Consider the following 21,657-nt stretch of genomic DNA (forward strand, 5'->3'; position numbering starts at 1 on the left):
CATTTGCATGTTTTTGAACTGCTAGGTTGGCAGAAGCTGGGCCTAACAGTGGGTGCTCACTCTGCTCCCCAGATTCGAACCTGTGACCTTTCGGTCCACAAGTTCAGGAGATCAGCACTTTAACACGCTGCACCACCAGGGGCTCCAGAATCACATTGGAGAAGCTAAATCAAATGTGCCAAATACAAGGCTCATTTCATTTTATGTGGCCCATAAGGCTTTCAATGCCAGGGCAACATAGTTGCACCTTTACAGTTTTACAATTACAAACAGTGCTTTGAAGGCAACCAGAAAACTGATGTGACAGCCCTGAGCTAGACAGTCGTAGAAAGGGTTTATCTCTATCTTTAGGACAGTGGTTCTCAACCCCAGGTGTTTTGGCCTACAACTCCCAGAAATCCCAGCCACGGGATTTCTGGGAGACGGGAAACGTCAGGAGAGAATACTTCTGGAACATGGCCATACAGCCCGGAATACATACAACAACCCCAGCCACTTTACCAGCTGTTAGAATTTCTAGTAGTTGAAGGCCAAAACATCTGGGGACCCACAGGTTGAGAACCACTGCTTTAGGACCTCCAGAATGATTGTAGAATCACACTGAAGGCTCCAGAAATTCCTAAAGAGAGCCATTTTAATCAAATCTGTAAATAATCACATGCGCAAAAGTCAAAACCACTAATGTGGAAAGATGACTGTATAGTCTGAATATCCATCTCCCTCCACATAAGAGTATTGTATCTAGAGTCTAAGTTTACCCAAAAATATCAAATATCCTTTGCATAGGAATTAACAAAAGAATCGATAGCAGGTTGAAAATAACTTGCTAGATTAAACTAGTTGTGTGTTGCTCAGTTTCCCCCACTCCCTGAGCTTTCACAAGTTGAAATGACACTCCTTACCAGAGCTTGGCAACAGTTATTTATATTCCCTCATTAAGACTAGTTCAGTTTACTTAAGTGGTACAGTAGAGTCTCACTAATCCAAGCTAAATGGGCCGGCAGAAGCTTGGATAAGCGAATATCTTGGATTATAAGGACTGATCAAGGAAAAGCCTATTAAACATCAAATTAGGTTATGATTTTACAAATTAAGCACCAAAACATCATGTTATACAACAAATTTGACAGAAAAAGTAGTTCAATACGCAGTAATGTTATGTTGTAATTACTGTATTTACGAATTTAGCACCAAAATATCACGATATATTGGAAACATTGACTACAAAAATGGCTTGGATTATCCAGAGGCTTGGATAAGCGAGGCTTGGATTAGTGAGACTCTACTGTAATTTGCTTCCTCCTTCCTGTATAGAGGGTTGACTAAAGAATGCTATTTCTTTACTGCAATGAATGAGAGGTTTGGCCCATGATTCATTTGTCCATCTGTCTTGGCCTTAAACTAATTGGTCTCTTTTATCTCTTTGTCTCACCACTGAAAGTCCTTCAATGTAAACACATTCAAAACCTGTTTCTCTTCTCTTCTCTTTGACTATATAGGAAACAAATTGAAAGCCACATAACAAAAACCCCTAAAGAAGCTAATGGCAAAGCCACGATAACCGAATTTACATTCTATATCATTTACAAAGTTGCTTTAAAAACGAATAGTGCATCAAATTAATAACTGATGCAACAAGTTACATTTCTGTCTTCCTGACACTGATGAATTAATTTTCTATTAACAATTATTGTCAACAAATTAATGGCTAAACTTAATGTTCCATGTTCTGGGTTGTGATTATTTTAAGTAGCTGGAAACATGGGGGGCTCATTCTTTTATTATTTTATTAATTCAGTAATAAATTGAACCATATAAATATGCCATAGGACCAGTAAATATTAACATGAATAATAAATAATCACAACTATTCATAGCATCTCTTTTATAATCAATTTTAACTATAATTTACAATATCCCTCAAAATTATATATAGACAGCAATTAACATCAGTAAAACACAACCTACAAACTATCTACAGACCCACTAAGAAAATCCAACAAATGCTACGTTCAGCAAAGTATAAGAGGGATCCATTCTCTCACCTCTGCAGGAGCCTACCGTAAACCATGAAGCTGTGGACAAGTCTACATGGGGACCACCAAACACAGCAACGCCCAAACATGAATCAAGGAACATGAAAGGCACTGCAGACTAACTCAACTAGAGAAGTCAGTCATAGCAGAGCACTTGATGAACCAACCTGGACACAGCATATTATTTGAGAACACAGAAATGCTGGGCCACTCTGACAACCGCCATGTCAGACTACACAGAGAAGCCACTGAAATCCACAGGCGTGTGGACAATTTCAGCAGAAAGGAGGAAACCATGAAAATGAAGAAAATCTGGCTAATCTCAAATCAGGACAGTAATAAATAAAGAGCAAGACTCAGAAAACAGGAGAATTCCATACAAGAAATAATCTGGGCCAGCAAACACCTCCCAACAAAGAATTCCCTCAGGCAAGAAGCAGCCAGGCTTTGAAGCTGCAAGGCCATTCAATGCTAATCAAGATGGCCAATTGTAACATTTACACTTGCCTCTAACAGACAAGACTTCTCTCTCTCACCCTGGATATTCCACAGATATATAAACCCCACTTGCCTAGTTTCCAAGAGACTTCACAACCTCTGAGGATGCCTGCCATAGACGTGGGCGAAACATCAGGAGATAATGTTTCTGGAACATGGCCATCCAGCCCAGAAAACTCACAGCAACCCAGTGATTCCAGCCTTGAAAGCCTTTGACAACACACTGAACACATCAGTAACATTGGTAAAATTTTTAAAAAATAACACACTCTATAATGCCCTGGAGATGTGGAAAACCATTAGATATTTTAAAAATTAAACATAATTAAATGTATGGTTTTAAATGTAAAGTTTACGCATTAAACATCTCAGAGTGCATGATTATTGCTTACAAATGAAAGATTTTATAACAAGTAGGACCACTCAAATGATCACATCATTATGTACATTATTTTTACTTTCTATATTTCAACGAACAAAAAAATTGTAGCATCAAAATTTAATTTCTAGGTTACTAAAATCAGCTCATTTTGACATTACAAAAGCCAGGAAGATTTAAGATTAAAGACAAGCATGTGGTGAGCACATTGTCCTAATAGGAAGACAAATTTAAACCTCCAAGAAATGAGAAAGAATTGAAAACTTAGAAAGTTACAGTACAAGGAAAACTGCTCTGAAAAAGATAAAGACCAGATTGGTTTTCTTCACTTGCTTTCTTAAAGAAATCAGTCAGTGGTTATATCATTCAGACTATTCCTTTGAGATTCATAATAGTGTACTATTTTTAGTGCAGTAAAAATGTTTGGCTAATTGGTCTCTTAAAAACAATTACTGAACTATACCTCTGTACAAATCTCTCTCTTAAGAACAAAGGGAATATAATAAAATAGAAGGCTGTAAATCACAGCACTAGAGAACCATATGAACAAGTACAGATAAAATCTTGAAAACTACCTGTGTTTTGACATTTACTTTTTACCACCAGAAATTGTCTGTCTGAAAAAAAATTAATAGAAAAGTAGCTGAATATTTCAGTTAGGTGACAGGGTGCAATAAAAACATAAAAACATATTTGAGATTGCTTCTATTCATTCTATGCATATAGCTTCCCAATGTATTCAGAAATTGAGAACTCTTTGTCTCGGGTCCTACATGTAATCTGATTCCTGCAACTTCAATTCATTCAATCTCCATTTTGCAACTGACCCTAAAAGGAGTGGCAGGCACCACAGCCACATCAAGCCTAATATTAGACCCCACTCCCTCCTCTTGTGCCTCCCTGCCTGACAACGAAAATTGGAGGTCATCCTAAGAATGGCATTGCCCTATGATAGCAATAATTCTCATCAAACAACAAAGCTAATTAAAATACGCACACAAACAATAAAAAATTACAGTACAGGAACACATGCAAGGCATAATAGTAATAACAAAGTACCTTAACGTATAGTAAAAAATTAGAATACATGAATAACAAAGAGGAAAAATACTGGGGGATAAACAGGATTGGTTAAATATGCCTGTTATTTATCAAACTAGATAATGTATATGGACTTTTGCATAACATGATTCCTACTATTCGTCAAGCACTATAACGGATGATCTGCTCATTCTCTCTCAAATACCGTATTTACTCGATTCTAATGCTCACCTTTTTTTGACTAAATTACCTTCCCAAAATTAGGGTGTGCATTAGATTCATGTAATATGGTACAGTATATACTTTTTTGGGTTTCAGAATTTTGAAATTTGAGGTGCACATTACATTTGATGGCTCATTAGACTTGATTAAATACAATATATCACAACAAATTCCCAGTCTTGCTTAGTGGTATTTCTTTGTGGTATTGTGCTTAATTTTTCAGTCTGTTTATTAAAACTAAATCAACAACAACCAATTTTCTGTCAATGGGATCTCCTTAACTTTCCACTTTTGTACAAATAGAATTCTTGCCATTGCAATCGAATACTGTACATTTTTTCCATATTTCTTTCCATGTTGGTCATCATTATCATCTTTGTTATTATTTAAATATGTCCTGCTTTTATCTCCATTTAGAAAAAAACTTTACTTGGCCCCAAAAAGTTGTTTCATATGTAACTTTGGGTGCATTTACACTATAGAATTAATGCAGTTTGATACCACTTTAACTGCAATGGCTCAGTGTTATGAATCGTGGAATTGTAATTGGTGGGGCACCAGCACTCTTTGACAGAGAAGGCTAAAGAGTTATAATATTACAGCTCCCATGATTCCCTATTATTCAGCCATAGTAGTTAAAGTGGTGTCAAACTGTATTCATTCTACAGTGCACATTCTGGAATTAATGCAGTTTGACATCAGTTTGACTGCTATGGCTCAAGGCTATGGAATCATGGGAGTTGTAATTTTACAAGGTCTTCAGCCTTCTCTGCCAGAGTGCTGGTGCCTCTCCGAATTACAACTCGAAAAGGGTTTGTTCTTGTGTCTTGGTTTCTGTTGAAACACTTGACCATTCTTTTTATGTATGCTCTAAGTATGATAATATGTGGATGAAATACAGAATTTCCATTTTTTTCACAGTGTTCTCAATGGCAAGGGTGTTACAAAATTCTGTATCACCCAAATAACTCTGATGAATTCTTTTGTGAGACTTGCAAACTTTATTCTTGAGATTAGTAATTTTTAATTACACTTTTCCCTTTTTATCTGCAACTTCCTTTTGTTATATATGCCTGTTTTGTGATCTTGTTAGTGTATGCCAATAAAGGCTGTTGTTGTTATACAACTCCCAGGATTCCACAGCATTGATCCCAGGCACTTCACGTGGTGTCAAACTGCATTCATTCTACAGTATAGATGTAACCTTTATCTCTTACATAACTCCCATGTAAATATTTCCTGTACTTTTTAATGAATTCTATGGCTTTTTGTATTGTATCCAGGCTGAATCTTCCTTGCTTTTATTTTAATGAGATTGCTCCCAATGAAATGTTATGCCAGAACCACTTAAGGCACAATCCTTCAATTTCCTCAAAAAGTGCACTGTGATATTCTTAAAGATAACAAGTTCCTTCCTATCAATCTTCATTCTGTTTTGATAATGTTGCTGAAGCATGTCATCTGTAGTTTGCAGACCATGGTACCTACTGGTAGATTCTCCTTTTTAGCCAGCCAAGAATTCAATCAACAGACCTCACCCAGTTCTCAAGTTATGTCTCTGCTCCTTCTCTACAGCATTTCAATCAATGCATGCACTACTCTGGTTTAGATATCTTGATTCTGTCTCTCCATAAGAACATGAAATCTAAGAGACTTTTATCTTTCTTTAAGTTCTAGCAATGCCATAGCACCCAAATCTGTTTTCTTTCTGAGGCCAGTTTTTCAGTCAGGTGTTCCAGTTTCAGGTTTTTTTCCCTTCTAGTGCCTCCATTTGGAAATGAATTTGTTCCATTTCTCTAGACCAGTGGTTCTCAACCTGGGGTCCCCAGATGTTTTTGGCCTTCAACTCACAGAAATCCTAACAGCTGGTAAATTGGCTGGGATTTCTGGGAGTTGTAGACAAAAAACATCTGGGGATCCCAGGTAGAGAACCACTGCTCTAGACATTAGAGTTAAAAGTCTATTTCCTTAAATGACTCCATTGTATCCTATTTAATACCACACCTGCAGCTATCTTCTTCATTCTAGACCTCATAGCATTCATCGAATCATAAGTTGGAAGAGACCTCATGGGCCATCCAGTCCAACCCCCTGCCAAAAAGCAGGAAATCACATTCAAAGCACCCCCGACAGATGGCCATTCAGCTTCTGCTTAAAAGCCTCCAAAGAAGGAGCCTCCACCACAGTCCGGGGGAGAGAGTTCCACTGCCGAACAGCTCTCACAGTGAGGAAGTTCTTCCTGATGTTCAGGTGGAATCTCCTTTCCTGTAGTTTGAAGCCACTGTTCTGTGTCCTAGTCTCCAGGGCAGCAGAAAACAAGCTTGCTCCCTCTTCCCTATGACTTCCCAATTTATACATGGCTATCATATCCCCTCTCAGCCTTCTCTTCTGCAGGCTAAACTGTCACGACCCAGGTTGCAAAGGCACCAATAACCAAACACAGAGGCCAGAATCTAACTAATATCTTTATTGAAGGAATATATAAAGTTAATAAAAACAAGTGTAGAAAATAGTCCAGAATTAGACCTTTCAGGAAAGGTCAGAATTAGTCCAAAAAGCAATGTCAAATAAGAAATATTAAGGTCCAAAGTTGTAATCCAATAACCGAAACACTCACTTTGCCAAGCAAAGTGAGGGGAGATGACAAGGTCCTTTTTAGTCCATGGAACTTGAGCGAGGCTAGGAAATAACTTGGTACTTGAAACAAGGCTTGAACGTGGAACAAGGTAACTAAGAACAAGAACAAGGTCCGTGGAATAACTTGGTAAAGTCCGTGAAACAAGGCAAGGATTGATCCTGGGAAACAAGGCAAGGTCCGTAGATAAACAAAGGCTGGGAAGCAAGGCGAGGGCTGGATAGCAAGGCAAGGCTTGGGCAGGAGCGAGGCTTGAATCGGAGCGCGCTGTCCAGACACAACTCGCTCCGTAGGCTGACGAATTGACTCCGCAAAGTTACTACGCGGGCAAAACACCTAAATAGAGTCTAACTTTCCCGCCGAAGCGGTTCTCTGGGAATCAGAACCGAAAGCTAACTCTGAGACCAGATGTGAGACTCCCCAAAGATTCTCACGAGAAGCAGTCTTAATTGGCCACATTCTTAGCTGCGATCCTCGCACTCCTGCGCGAAGCTGATTCCAAACTTCTCTGTTGTTTACAAAACTCCCGGCGCAAGAACACGGGAGAAGTAGGCTCTGGGCTTGTTTGACATACTTCTGGGAGACAACTTTCTTGCAGGTGCAAGGTTCCCAGATCAGCCTGGGAAAGATCTGGCTGAGAGGAATCCAGTTCAGACTGGGAAGGTAAAAAACCCAAGTTTTCATCTTCATCAGGAATTACAATGTCCTGAACAGGACTACAAGGCCCATGGGTCATCACACTATCCCCCTCCTCAAGGCCCCTCCCAAACTGGGGCCCTCTCCCTGAGGCGCGAGGTCGCGGTTTGGTGGGATAGGTCTGATGAAAGCGACGGGTTAGATCAGGAGCATGGACTGTGGAGGCGTCTTCCCAAGAGCGTTCCTCAGGGCCAAAACCCACCCAGTCAATGAGATATTGTAGGCGGCGGCGGTGAAAGCGAGAATCCAAAATGTCCTCAACCTCGAACTCCTCCTCCCCATTCATCAAAACAGGAGGGGGGGCCGGTTGGTCTGTATCAGGTCGTACACCATCCGCCGGAAGGAGCAGGGAACGGTGAAACACTGGGTGAATGCGCATTGAACGCGGAAGTTGGAGTTTGAAAGTCACGGGGTTTAATTGCGCCACCACTGGATAGGGGCCAATGAAACGGGCATCTAACTTCCGGCAAGGGCGGTGGGAGGGCAGAAAGCGAGTGGACAGGAAAACCCGATCTCCTACCTTGATTTCGGGGCCCGGCTGGCGATGTTTGTCAGCGTGGCGTTTATAGTCCTCCTTGGCTTGGTCCAGTTGCTGGAGCAAAAGTTGTTGCACCGCTGTGAGTTCCTGCAGCCAATCCTCTGCTGCGGGAACTTCTGAAGTTTCAATGACAGGGGGGAAGAAACGTGGATGGAAGCCGTAGTTTGCAAAGAACGGCGTTTCTTTTGTAGAAGCTTGAACTCCATTGTTGTAGGCAAACTCAGACAGTGGTAACAGAGAAGCCCAATTGTCCTGTTGATAGTTTACATAACAGCGAAGATACTGCTCCAAAGTGGCATTGGTGCGCTCCGTTTGCCCATCTGTTTGGGGATGATGAGCTGAAGATAAGCGAGAGTCTATGCCCAATAGTTTTTGTAGTGCCTTCCAAAAACGAGAGGTGAATTGAGATCCACGGTCTGTGACTAAACTCTTGGGCAATCCATGTAGTCTGAAAACATGTTGAAGAAATAGATCCGCAGTTTCTTTGGCCGTGGGGAGGCCTTCGCAGGGAATGAAATGGGCTAACTTGGTGAAAAGGTCCACCACCACTAGGATCGTGGTGAATCCACAGGAAGGTGGTAGGTCAGTGATGAAATCCGCGGAAATTATTTCCCATGGGCGAGATGGGGTAGGAAGGGGGTGTAAAAGCCCTGAGGGCTTCTCCCTTCGTATCTTGGAGCGCTGGCATACAGGGCAGGTGTTGACATATTTTCCCACATCCTTGCGGATCTTGGGCCACCAAAAATCCCTTAGGATCAAATGCATAGTTTTAAATAGTCCGAAGTGTCCTGCTGGTTTGCAGTCATGACACAGACGAAGCGCTTTTTCCCTGCCCGGTCCGGGTGGGATATAAACATGATTTCTATAGCAGAGCAGCCCATCTTTAAGCGAAAAGGGAAAATGCAGACCTTGGCGAAGTTGGTCCTGCGCCCAGGCATCTGCTTGCTGACTAGCCCTGATTTCTTGAGCACAGATGGGTCCTGGAGTAGGGGAAGTTGAACCAATGGGCATGGATTTGGTGTTCCCCACCGTGAGCGTGGCAAAGTTCTCGGGTTGTAGCAGTTGGGATTCAAAGGTCTCCTTGCGTCCTGCAGCGTATTCCGGTTTACGTGACAGGGCGTCTGCTTGCTTGGTTTGGGCTGGGGTCACATAATGGATCTGGAAGTTGAAACGTTCAAAGAATAAAGCCCAACGTTGCTGCCTCTGATTTAGTTTGCGGGCAGTTCTTAGATGTTCTAGATTACGATGATCAGTGTGGACTTCAATGGGAAATTTGGCCCCTTCTAGCCAATGTCTCCAAGTTTCAAAGGCTGCCTTTATGGCCAGTAGTTCTTTTTCCCAAATGGTGTAATTTCTCTCTGGTGTGGTTAGTTGACGAGAGTAAAAGGCACAGGGATGGAGGTGATCTCCCACCGGTTGTAAGAGTACAGCCCCAATTGCCACATCAGAGGCGTCCGCTTGCACAACAAAAGGGGTTCCAGGATTTGGGTGCTGTAGAATTGGCTGGGAGGTGAATAGTTTCTTTAGTTGCTGGAACCCTTTCTCTGCTTGATCAGTCCAGCGGAAAGGCTGCTTTCCACGGATGCAGCTAGTGATGGGGTCGGACCAGCGGGCAAAATCTGGAATGAACTTGCGGTAATAGTTCGCGAACCCCAAGAAACGCTGCACCTCTTTCTTGTTAGTTGGCGCCCGCCATTCCAATACTGCTGAAACCTTGGCTGGATCCATGGAAAGCCCTAGAGGCGAGATGCGGTAACCAAGGAAATCTACCTCTTGTAGATCAAAGGCGCATTTTTCCAGCTTGGCATAGAGTCCATGATCCCGCAATCGTTGTAACACCATTTTGACGTGGTTCTCATGTTCTGATTGTGATCTAGAAAACACCAAAAAATCGTCCAGGTAGATTATCAAGAACCTGTCTAGATAGTCCTGAAAAATGTCATTGACAAAATGCTGGAACGTTGCGGGAGCTCCGCATAAACCGAAATTCATAACTCGGGACTCGAATAATCCGAATTTGGTCTGGAAGGCGGTCTTCCACTCGTCCCCTTCCCTGATGCGAACTAAGTTGTAAGCCCCCCGAAGATCCAGCTTGGTGTAAACCTTGGCTCCTCGAAGCCGATCCAGTAGATCCGAGATTAAGGGCAGGGGATAGCTGTTCCGCTTGGTGATATTGTTCAATGCTCTGTAGTCCACCACCAAGCGTAGTTCCCCTGACTTCTTCTTCACAAACATCACTGGGGAGGCGGCTGGGGATTGAGAGGGTCTGATGAATCCCTTGCGAAGGTTTGTCTCTAGGAATTCCCTGAGAGCTTCTTGCTCTGGTTCAGTCAGGGAGTAGAGATGCCCTCGCGGAATCGGGGCCCCCTCCACCAAGTCAATGGCACAGTCATAAGGTCTATGTGGGGGTAATTTTTCGGCTTCTTTCTCATTGAATACATCCCAATACTCGGAGTACTTCTTTGGCAAGGTGATGATGGGCTCGGTGTCTGTGGCATGGCATACCTTGGCTACGAGGCAATGGTTTTGGCAGTACGGTGAAGCAAACTGCAGTTCTCTGTTGGACCAGGAGATGTTAGGGTCGTGGAGAGTCAGCCATGGAATTCCCAAAATCACAGGAAAATGGGGAACCTCGGTAACAAAGAAGGAAATCTCTTCCATATGTTCCCTTATCCACATCCTGGTGGGTTCCGACCACTGACTTACGGGGCCCGTCTTGAGGGGACGGCCGTCTATGGCTTGCACCACACGGGCATTCTTGAAATCATGATATTGTAATCCCAGAGAGTCGGCATACTCTCTATCGATGAAATTGTTGGTAGCTCCAGAGTCTATCATGGCGTGGATCATGACGGGTCCCCTTTTTGCTGACCATAATGTGACCACGAGAAGGAACAGGACCCCGGTTGGCGGCTCTTGGACGGATTTTTTGACCGGGTTGGCGAGCCTCTCTACACCCGGTCGTTGGCTTCCCCCGCCGGCTGTGTGCCAGTCGGCTCAGACGCCTTCGTCTCCGTGGAGGACGCCGCCGCAAGACGGGCGGCCGGCTTCCCTTTGGCTGGGCACTCTCTGGCGAAGTGGCCCCCGTTCCCGCAGTACCAGCAGAGGTTTAAGCGTTGACGACGGGCCTTCTCGGCGGCATCTAGTCTGGGACGCACATTGCCCAACTGCATCGGCACCTCCTCGCCTCCTCTGGGGTATGGGGTTGGCGGTGGGGGTCTCCACACTGGTCGTGGCTGAACATTGGCGGGAGCGGGGGGTTTTGCCCCGGCTCTACTGCCCTGGCCTCGAACCCACTGTTTCCTGTTGGCAATCATGACTTCAGCCCGTAAACATTGATCAATGAGTGCCTCGAGGGTCTGGGGAGGGTCCACCTTGGAGATTTCTTCCAGCATTTCAATGTTGAGACCCTCCCGGAATTGCCCTCTGAGGGCTACATCGTTCCAGCCGGTGTTGTGGGCCAGCACTCGGAACTCGGCTATATACTGAGACATAGGTCTGTCTCCTTGGAAAAGGCGACGGAGTTTGTGACCGGCTGCCTCCAAATTGTCCTCGATTCCCCAAGTCTCTTTGAGGTGGTCCAAGAAGTGTTGCGCTGATCTTAGGTGTGGAGAGGCTTGGTCGTACAGTGCCGTCGCCCAATTGGCCGCTGGCCCGTCTAGAAGACTGTAAACCCACGCCACTTTGATGTCTTCTTGGGGAAACTCGGCATCTCGGGCCTCTAGATAAGCTTGACATTGGCGACGGAAAACATGAACCTTAGAAGCTTCTCCAGTAAACTTGGTGGGCAACGCCATGGCCGGGAGACGGACTCCGCGCTCCCGCAAGCCCTTTATTTCTCCATCCTGGGCGTTGAGTCTGTCGCGGATGCGATCCACCTCTTCCTTGTCGATGGTGTAGGTAATCGGCTGGCCGCTCGGCCCAGGTACGTCTCCGGTGGACATTCTGGCCGAGGTTAATTGGTGCTTAGGGTGGCGGAGTCAAACTGTCACGACCCAGGTTGCAAAGGCACCAATAACCAAACACAGAGGCCAGAATCTAACTAATATCTTTATTGAAGGAATATATAAAGTTAATAAAAACAAGTGTAGAAAATAGTCCAGAATTAGACCTTTCAGGAAAGGTCAGAATTAGTCCAAAAAGCAATGTCAAATAAGAAATATTAAGGTCCAAAGTTGTAATCCAATAACCGAAACACTCACTTTGCCAAGCAAAGTGAGGGGAGATGACAAGGTCCTTTTTAGTCCATGGAACTTGAGCGAGGCTAGGAAATAACTTGGTACTTGAAACAAGGCTTGAACGTGGAACAAGGTAACTAAGAACAAGAACAAGGTCCGTGGAATAACTTGGTAAAGTCCGTGAAACAAGGCAAGGATTGATCCTGGGAAACAAGGCAAGGTCCGTAGATAAACAAAGGCTGGGAAGCAAGGCGAGGGCTGGATAGCAAGGCAAGGCTTGGGCAGGAGCGAGGCTTGAATCGGAGCGCGCTGTCCAGACACAACTCGCTCCGTAGGCTGACGAATTGACTCCGCAAAGTTACTACGCGGGCAAAACACCTAAATAGAGTCTAACTTTCCCGCCGAAGCGGTTCTCTGGGAATCAGAACCGAAAGCTAACTCTGAGACCAGATGTGAGACTCCCCAAAGATTCTCACGAGAAGCAGTCTTAATTGGCCACATTCTTAGCTGCGATCCTCGCACTCCTGCGCGAAGCTGATTCCAAACTTCTCTGTTGTTTACAAAACTCCCGGCGCAAGAACACGGGAGAAGTAGGCTCTGGGCTTGTTTGACATACTTCTGGGAGACAACTTTCTTGCAGGTGCAAGGTTCCCAGATCAGCCTGGGAAAGATCTGGCTGAGAGGAATCCAGTTCAGACTGGGAAGGTAAAAAACCCAAGTTTTCATCTTCATCAGGAATTACAATGTCCTGAACAGGACTACAAGGCCCATGGGTCATCACATAAACATACTCGTAGGGCTTGTTCTTCAGACCCTTGATCATTTTAGTTGCCCTCCTCTGGACACCTTCCAGTTTGTCAACATTTCCTTTCAATTGCAGTGCCCAGAATTGGAAATAGTGTGATTCCAGGTATAGTCTGGCCAAGGCGGAATAGAGGGGTAGGATGACTTCCCTGTATCTAGGCACTATATTCCTATTTATGCAGGCTTTTTTAGCTGCCACATCACATTGTTGGCTCATGTTTAACTTGTTGTCCATCAGGGCTCCAAGATCCTATTCACACGTACTGCTGTCAAGCCAGGCATCCCCCATTCTGCATCTTTGCAATTTTTCTGCCTAAGTGGAGTATCTTGCATTTGTCCCTGTTGAACTTCATTTTATTAATTTCGGCCCATCTCTCTAATCTGTTAAGATCATTTTGAATTCTGTTCCTGTCTTCTGGAGTATTAGCTATCCCTCCCAATTTGTTGTCATCTGCAAACTTGATGATCATGCCTCTAACCCTTCATCTAAGTCATTAATAAAGATGTTAAACAGAACCAGGCCCAGGACCTAACTCTGCGGCACTCCACTTGTCACTTCTTTCCAGGGGTTCGTTTACAACTGTTAGAGTTCATGTAAAATAATTTGATTGGCATAAGATTCCCCCGATCTTCTTCTTCAGCCTTGCAAGTTTGATCCCTTCTGAGTTGGGCCTCAATCTCAATTCACCAGCCTTCTAAAGCTCATGCCAGATCTATACTGGCCACTTATTCTGGGTCTGATTTAGTATGGCAAATGCTGGATCGGCCCTGGAATGGTTTAATAATAATAATAATAATAATAATAATAATAATAATAATAATAATAATAGTTTTTTAATATCCCACCACCATCTCCCAAAAGGGACTCAGGCGGCTTACAAAAGCAAGTAATAGGGCAGTAAAATACACAGATACAGTAAAACAATAACAATGACAATTTACATAAAACAAATATACACAATACAGCATATAAAACCCCTACTAATCTGAATAAACAGTAAGTGTCATCCCATGTGTGCTCTAGCCTAGGGAATATGTAAACAATTGCAGCCTGTTCTGCCTTGGAATCAACCCAATTGTCACATGAGCCCAAAGTTGTGCTTTGCTCCAGATTTGGGGGGGGGGGGGGGTGGTTAAGCAGATTTGGACTTTGTTAACCAGGATCAGCTCCGTGTGTTGTTTAGCTACTACAGAGCAGATTTGCTAGCCCTTTGTGCTAAGTCAGTGGTTCTCAACCTGTGGGTCCCAGTGTTTTGGCCTACAAGTCCCAGAAATCCCAGCCAGTTTACCATCTGTTAGGATTTCTGAGAGTTGAAGGACAAAACATCTGGGGACCCAGAGGTTGAGAACTACTGTGCTAAGTGGTCAGTGCATATGTGCCATCATATATAAAAATGTACCTTAAAAGTCTATAAGTGTAATTTCTATTTTGGGCAACATAATGCCACTGCTTACATCTTTCCCCTTCAGCAGTTCTACTTGCAACTATTCTGTTAGTTTGCAAGGCAAATCAGTTCCAGAAACCTTCACTTTGCAATGCTCAATTCAGTATTCACATCAAATTCAAATTAGGATTCACTTCATATTTTCACCTGCTGAATGCAACATTGAGCAAATCTTTACTAAGAAAAGAACAAGAAGGGGGTGATCATGACCATGTCCCACTGCCACAGCAGCCCAGGGAATAGCTATAGTTTTCTCCAGAATGAACTGCAGTCCCACACTCCAGATCAACCCAGAGTTAAAATGTCTATGCAGAAGCAGCCTTTATCAAAACCATCAGTAAATGTTCTTTTCTAGGAATTTAAGAAAGTAGTTGGCTATTGTTCAAGCCCTATTCACAATGGCTGGGATGATATAGGGCCCTTCCAGACAGGCCCTATATCCCAGGATCCGATCCCAGGCTTTCTGCTTTAAACTAGACTATATGAGTCTGCACTGCCAGATAATCTGGGATAAACAGAAAATCTGGGATCAGATCCTGGGATATAGGGCCTGTCTGGCAGGGCGATAGACTGCTTGGCCACCTCTGTTCCACTTGCATCAGTACAAAATGGCTTGTCCACTGTGAGGAGCAGTTATTCTGACCCTTAAGCAAATCCCTCAGAGCCTTCTCTGCCAGAGACAAAATTTGCTCTGACACATGGTTTTCAACAGGGCTATAGTGTGGCCAGTCTATCCCTTTAACGGAAATGTTAAATAGATGAACTTTGCAACTCCATTGTGACCCTGAAGTCCAAAGCTACTTTTGTTTAAGTGCAATAAATGACATGCAACACTAATTAAAGTGTTCATTTGGAGACATCTCAAAATCACAGTATGAAAGGCATATGAATGTTTTTATAAGCCGTTTCTTGAAAAGGAACACAACATATGATTTTTCCTTAGGAGAAACAAATCTGTATTTTGTATGAGCTGCATAACAATAAATGCTTCCGTCTAAACAGGTACAAAGAGCAAGTGGAAAATCAGATACACAAAATTAAGCAATTTTAAGATAGAGTATTTACCGTATGTTTTCTTGTGATAGAATAGGGTGAATGTACAACTAATTACATTTAAATTTATACACCCCCCAATTCACCTAGCAAATATTTGTCTTCAGGGGGAGTTACTGATATATTATATATTAAAATGTCACAGTTCTTGGTAGGATTAAAGAAAGTCACATTGTTCTGCTTCCACAAAAATAGTCAAGTCTTGTAGCTCCTCAAAGACTAACACATTATGTCATGAAGTTCATGAAGTAGAGTCCACTTCATATGTAACTATTCAGTAATAGGGCAGAGCACTTAGTAGATAATCAAGATATGAAACAAGCATTGTATTAAGCATGAATATTAAGATTTTAAAATAGATATCCCCTATCTAAACTGAGAATGCAGCGTTTAGCCAAGAGGATATTTTAACCAAACTTCCAGCTGTGTTTGTCTAAAAAAGAAGAATAAATCTTTGGTGGCTTTAAAGTATGTTCAGCCCCCACATTGGAAGGTATGTAGGGAGGAAATGAGCTGGTGAGATATCTTGCTCTTCTGAATAAAGTGGTATAGAGAATACCCAGAAAGAAATAATTACAACAGCGTAATTTCTAAATATAACTAAAAAGCATATAATAAACTACAGTAACAGTAACATGAATAAAAAAGGAACCAAAGTAGAAACTTTAATATAATGTAACACAATATTGCCATTAAATCAATATCAGCTGATAATGATGCTGGATATGATAGATGAAAACATTAACTATGTATACCGATGGTTTGAAAAATAGGATCAGCATTAAGCCCCTTTTCAGCACAATCCAATTTTATGGATCTGTACTTGAAACCTAGCATTCCTAGAAACATCTTTTTCATATGTACACCTTGGCTGCCCAGATACAGACTTCTCAAACAAGAAATTGATTAGCTGTCCTAACAACTCAATTCTGTTTTCTCATACTTCCAGGAAAACCAAAATTTGGCCTCAAACCAATCCTAAAAATTTGTTTCAGTACGGGCACAAAATGCCTTCTGAAAAGCTCCAAGGCCTGATTTGATTCAGGAATTAGATTGGGGGAAATGAAATAAGTTTCCTTCTATTCAATTTAATTTTATTCTGTTTGTCTTTGAGAAGATGGAATACGTTAAATACATATGGATATTCCATATGCCAGTTGCAGGTTAACACAGGTTAAGCTATGCCAATCTAAAGGTTCTGACTGGCATAGCTTAACCTGTGTTAACCTGCAACTGGCATATGGAATATCCAAGGAAAAATATTCATAATTCTCACAACCTCTGAGGATGCCTGCCATAGATATGGGTGAAACGTCAGGAGATAATGGTTCTGGAACATGGTCATACAGCCCGGAAAACTCACAGCAGGCCAGTGATTCTGGCCATGAAAGCCTTTGACAACATATTCATAATTCTGTTGGCAGTGGGATGTCATGATTTAAAGCAACTAATTTAAAAGCATAATAGCAATAATGATGATGAAGATGATGTCTAGATCCAGAGCTAGGATTACTCTGAGAGCAGTGGCCTTCCAGATTTTGAAACTTCAACTCCCAGAACCCATTGCCAACAATGGGAATGGTCAGGATTCTGGGAGGTCAAACACAGAACTTTGAGAAGGTAATTGAAGGGTAATTACTTTTTGTCAAAATCAGTCCAATGCTGTCAAAAGCATATTTAGGGCAGCCCAAATATGCAATGTTACAATTTTGTGATATTTTGGCAAAGCAAGAACATAACATTATTATTATTATCATTAATGTCAAAATGTGGCTTTGGACCAGACTGCAGTTATGGCGTGGAGTGGAGACATGCATCCTCCCCTTGGCAAGGTAATTTAACAGGCTATATCAATAAAACATTTGGGGGGCCTTTCTACACAGCCATATAACCCAGAATATCAAGGTAGACAATCTCACAATATCTGCTTTGAACTGGGTAATCTAAGTCCATATATTCCAGTTTAAAGCAAGTAATGTGGGATTTTATTCAGCTGTGTGGGAGGGTCCTGGGATGAAAAGGTCGAGTACGTGAGACAAAAATTAACCCATGTGAAAATGTCTTGTACAAGAACGAAAGCTGGGGAGAAAGATCATTTGGAGATGCCTTGCAGGGAAACATTTGCCAAGCTGCCTGATATGAGCAACTGGCAATCATTTCCCTGCAGAATGTGCCTAGGGCCCATAACATATTTGCATCTATTGAGTAAAACCGCCTCTTCCTTTCCTGGAAACTCACTAGGGCAGTGGTTCTCAATCTGTAGGTCCCCAGATGTTTTAGCCTTCAACTCCCAGAAATCCCAACAGCTGGTAAACTGGCTGTAATTTCTGAGAGTTGTAGGTCAAAACACCTGGGGATCCACAGATTGAGAACCACTGCCGTAAACTGACAGGCTTGAAGGTACACTCGCACACGCGTGCGTACACACACACACACACAGCTTGCAATGTGCTTGTGGGACAAGCCACACCTGCTAAAATCTCCCTCTTGCACAACCATTAAAGTTACAGGAACTATCTCCAGTTTTAATCTGACAATCACAGGCTGAGAACCTAGGGACTAGCTGCCAACAGCTCAGGAATGAGCACTGGTCCATGGACCACCACTTTGAGTAGCACGGTTGGAGTGGAGCACTCTAAAGCCCCTTCTACACTGCAAAATATCCAAAGTAGATAATCCACAATCTCAGTCTTGAAATGGATTATATGAGTCTACACTGCCATATAATCCAATTCAAAGAAGATAACCTGGATTTTATATGGCAGTGTGGAAGGAGCCTAAGTTGCAATCAGCACCGAGGAGAGAGAACAAAAGTCATTTAAAAGAGCAGACTAAATGGTTTCCTAACCATTTTTTTTTCTCTTTCCTCAAACTGTTGCTGTATCTCTGTATGAAAAAAAAGAAAAAGAACCAAGAGCAGCCACATACTTTCATGGCATTCCAGGAGACTTCCTCCGAAATAAATACAGGTTGAGTATCAGTTATCTACAATCGGAAAGACTCCAAATTCCAAAATTGTCCACATGGGTTGCTGAGAGAGGAAACAGAGGAGTCCCTTTTATTGAAATTGGTTTCAATAAAGAAGGATGGGCTTCATCTGAAAGTGAAAATTGAGACTCAATTTCCAGGAAATCTGGCTGATAGCCAGATATAGGCTGAACATGCCTTATCTGGAACTCCAAAGCACTCTAAAAGAGTCCACATGGGTGCCTGAGATAATGATACCATGGCAGTTTAAGGGTTCAGTACACACAAACTTGGTTCCATAGACAAAATTATTTCAACTGCTACATATAAAATTACCTTAAGGCTGTGTGTACAGGAAACATCAATGAGTTGTGTCCCATCTCCAAGATAACTCATTGTGCATATGCAGAATCTGAAATAAGGAACATTGCTAGCCCCATGCATTTCAAATAAGGGATAGATTCAGGCAGTCCCTGGGGTTACAAACATTCAACTTACATTGAAATCCACAAGCATGTGGACAATTTCAACAGAAAGGAGGAAAGCATGCCCACAAAGGATTCCCTCAGGCAGGAAGCAGCCAGGCTTTGAAGCTGCAAGGCCAATAAAAGCTAATCAAAGTGGCCATTTGCAACATTCACACTTGCCTCAAAGAGATAAGAGTTCTTTCTCCCACCCTGGACATTTCACAGATATATAAACCTCACTTGTCTACTTTCCAATAGACCTCACAACCTCTGAGGATGCCTGCCAGAGATGTTGGTGAAACATCAGGAGAGAATGCTTCTGGAACCCATTCGACTTACAACCCATAGTTAAGAACAGAGGTGAGACAACAGGAAGTGTGAGAAATCTACCCCTCAGAAGGAAAATTCACTCCTGAAAGCATGGGGGAAAGGGGACTCCACTGAGGCTTTATCCCCAATCCTTGTTTCCACAACAAACCGAAATGTTCAAAATGCAATTCTCACAGGCACAGAAAGTGTGGTGAAGGGCCCTTCCATACAGCCATATAACCCAGAATATCAAGGCAAATAATCCATAATACCTGCTTTGAACTCTGTTATCTGAGTCCACACTGTCATATAATCCAGTTCAATGTGGATTTTATATGTGGAAATATATAGCTGTGTGGAAAGATCCAAAACCTTCTGAACAGGGGCCCAGACAGCAAAACAAACACCATAGGAGGTTCGCCCTTCTCTAGGTAAAGGTAAAAGTTTTCCCCTGACCTTCCAACTCTGGGAGTTGGTGCTCATCTCCATTTCTAAGATGAAGAGCCATCGTTGTCTGTAGACACCTCCTGGGTCATGTGGCTGGCATGACTGCATGGAGCGCGGTTACCTTCCTGCTGGAGCGGTACCTATTGATCTACTCACATTAGCATATTTTCGATCTGCTAGGCTGGCAGAAACTGGGGCTAACAACAGGGGCTCACTCCACTCCCCGGATTTGAACCACCAACCTTTCGATTAGCAAGTTCAGCAGCTCAGTGATTTAATCTGCTGCACCACCAGGGGCCCTTCCCTATGCAGTCCAAAACTAAAATATCTGTACATGCATTTTTGGGTGGAGTTACACTTTAAAAAATGTCCCTGTTCTGGCTTGTATACAAATTCAACTTAAGAACCAACCTACAGAGCAGATCTTGTTCCTAACTTGTAAAAAAAGGTAAAGGTAAAGGTTTCCCCTGACGTTAAGTCCAGGCATGTCTGACTCTGGGGGTTGGTGCTCATCTCCATTTCTAAGCCGAAGAGCTGGCGTTGTCCGTAGACACCTCCAAGGTCATGTGGCCAGCATGACTGCATGGAGTGCTGTTACTTTCCCGCCAGAGCAGTACCTATTGATCTACTCACATTTGCATGTTTTTGAACTGCTATGTTGGCAGAAGCTGGGGCTAACAGTTAGGGTTACCTAACTTGTACTCCAGGCCTATTTCCCTCCTGCAAAGCCTTTGGCTGAGCCCTGCATTTTCAACGCCAAGTGCATGTAAGTAGAATTAATACAGGTTGGCATTCCTTTTGTGTGTCATGCTGTCTATGGGATTCTATTAGGAGTGGTCCTTTGGTGAGGCGGGGCAGTGTAAGGGCCCTTCCACACAGCCATATAACCCAGAATATCAAGGCAGAAAATCTGCTTTGAACTGGGTTTTCTGAGTCCACACTGCCATATATCCCAGTTCAAAACAGATAATGTGGAATTTTATTCAGTTGTGTGGAAGAGGCTCAAGACTCCAAACTCCTATGATTCCACAGCATTGAATCCAGGAAGCTACAGTGGTGTCAAACTGCATTAATCATCCTGTGGAGATGCACCCCAGGATGTGAATTGGCGACTCTTCTCCCCCTCCTTTCCCTTCTCTTCTCCAGTTACACATTGCAAAACCCTTTCTTCGGGTCCTATGAGGACTCGACTGAGAAAATGAAGGGAGGGGAGAGAAGCAGTGGCTTTCCTTCTTCACAAACAAACAAAGCATTCAGGGGAGAAACTCCGCCGAATGACGAAAACAGGATGAAGAAGCTCAAACTACAACTCTTCCCGACTCCATCGCGTTGAGTGGTGCCAAACTCCATCATCTATTCTAGGCAAAATGGGAGGCGAGGAAAACAAAGCAACTCGGAAAACAAAGCAACACAGATTGGCAGCCTCGCTTACTCGTTGTCCTCGAAGAACTGGCTCGTCTCGTTGCCCATGGCTCGGCTTGGGCTGAAAGAAGGTTTAGATTAGAAGACCATCGAGTTGGGCTTCACTTGTCACCAAGCCTTGCTTCTTGGTGCTGCAGCTAGGAAGCCCCAAGGGCGAGCGCCGGCATCCCCGACTCCTCTCCGCCCGCACGGGTTCCGAAAGCGCTTCGTTCCCCCACCAAGGGAGTCTAGCCGCCAGTTTGGCTTTCCTCTCTTTCCGGGGCGGGTCACAGCGCCTTACTCTCCCCGATCACACCCAAGAAGCCACAAAGAGAGAAGGGAACCCGACCCCACGTTCCGGAGTGGGCGAGAATGGCCCTCTTGCTTTCACAACAGCTTCTTCTCCCTCCTGGAAAAGTAAGGAGGGGCTTGAAGCGGAGGAGAGAAATCTGAGGCCAGGGAAAGGCATGGTTTTCCAGCTGCCTTGGCAGCGGCTGAAATCTCTGCCTCTCGCCCGGCAACACCCGAAAAAAGGCCTTTC

At 43.3% G+C, this 21,657-nt stretch overlaps 1 protein-coding gene across 1 annotated transcript in view; it reads right to left on the bottom strand.

Moving 5' to 3' along the window:
- LOC103281184 (signaling receptor and transporter of retinol STRA6) overlaps positions 1-21,657 on the bottom strand; it is a gene marked incomplete at its 5' end in the record, with an annotated part of 63,575 nt that extends 41,918 nt beyond the window's left edge. The window contains 1 exon segment of the mRNA XM_008122246.3: positions 21,148-21,657. Within this exon segment, the coding sequence (XP_008120453.3) occupies positions 21,148-21,185 (38 nt within the window).

The sequence above is a fragment of the Anolis carolinensis genome, chromosome 2 (assembly GCF_035594765.1).
Source record: "Anolis carolinensis isolate JA03-04 chromosome 2, rAnoCar3.1.pri, whole genome shotgun sequence".
Classification (NCBI taxonomy): Eukaryota; Metazoa; Chordata; class Lepidosauria; order Squamata; family Dactyloidae; genus Anolis; species Anolis carolinensis.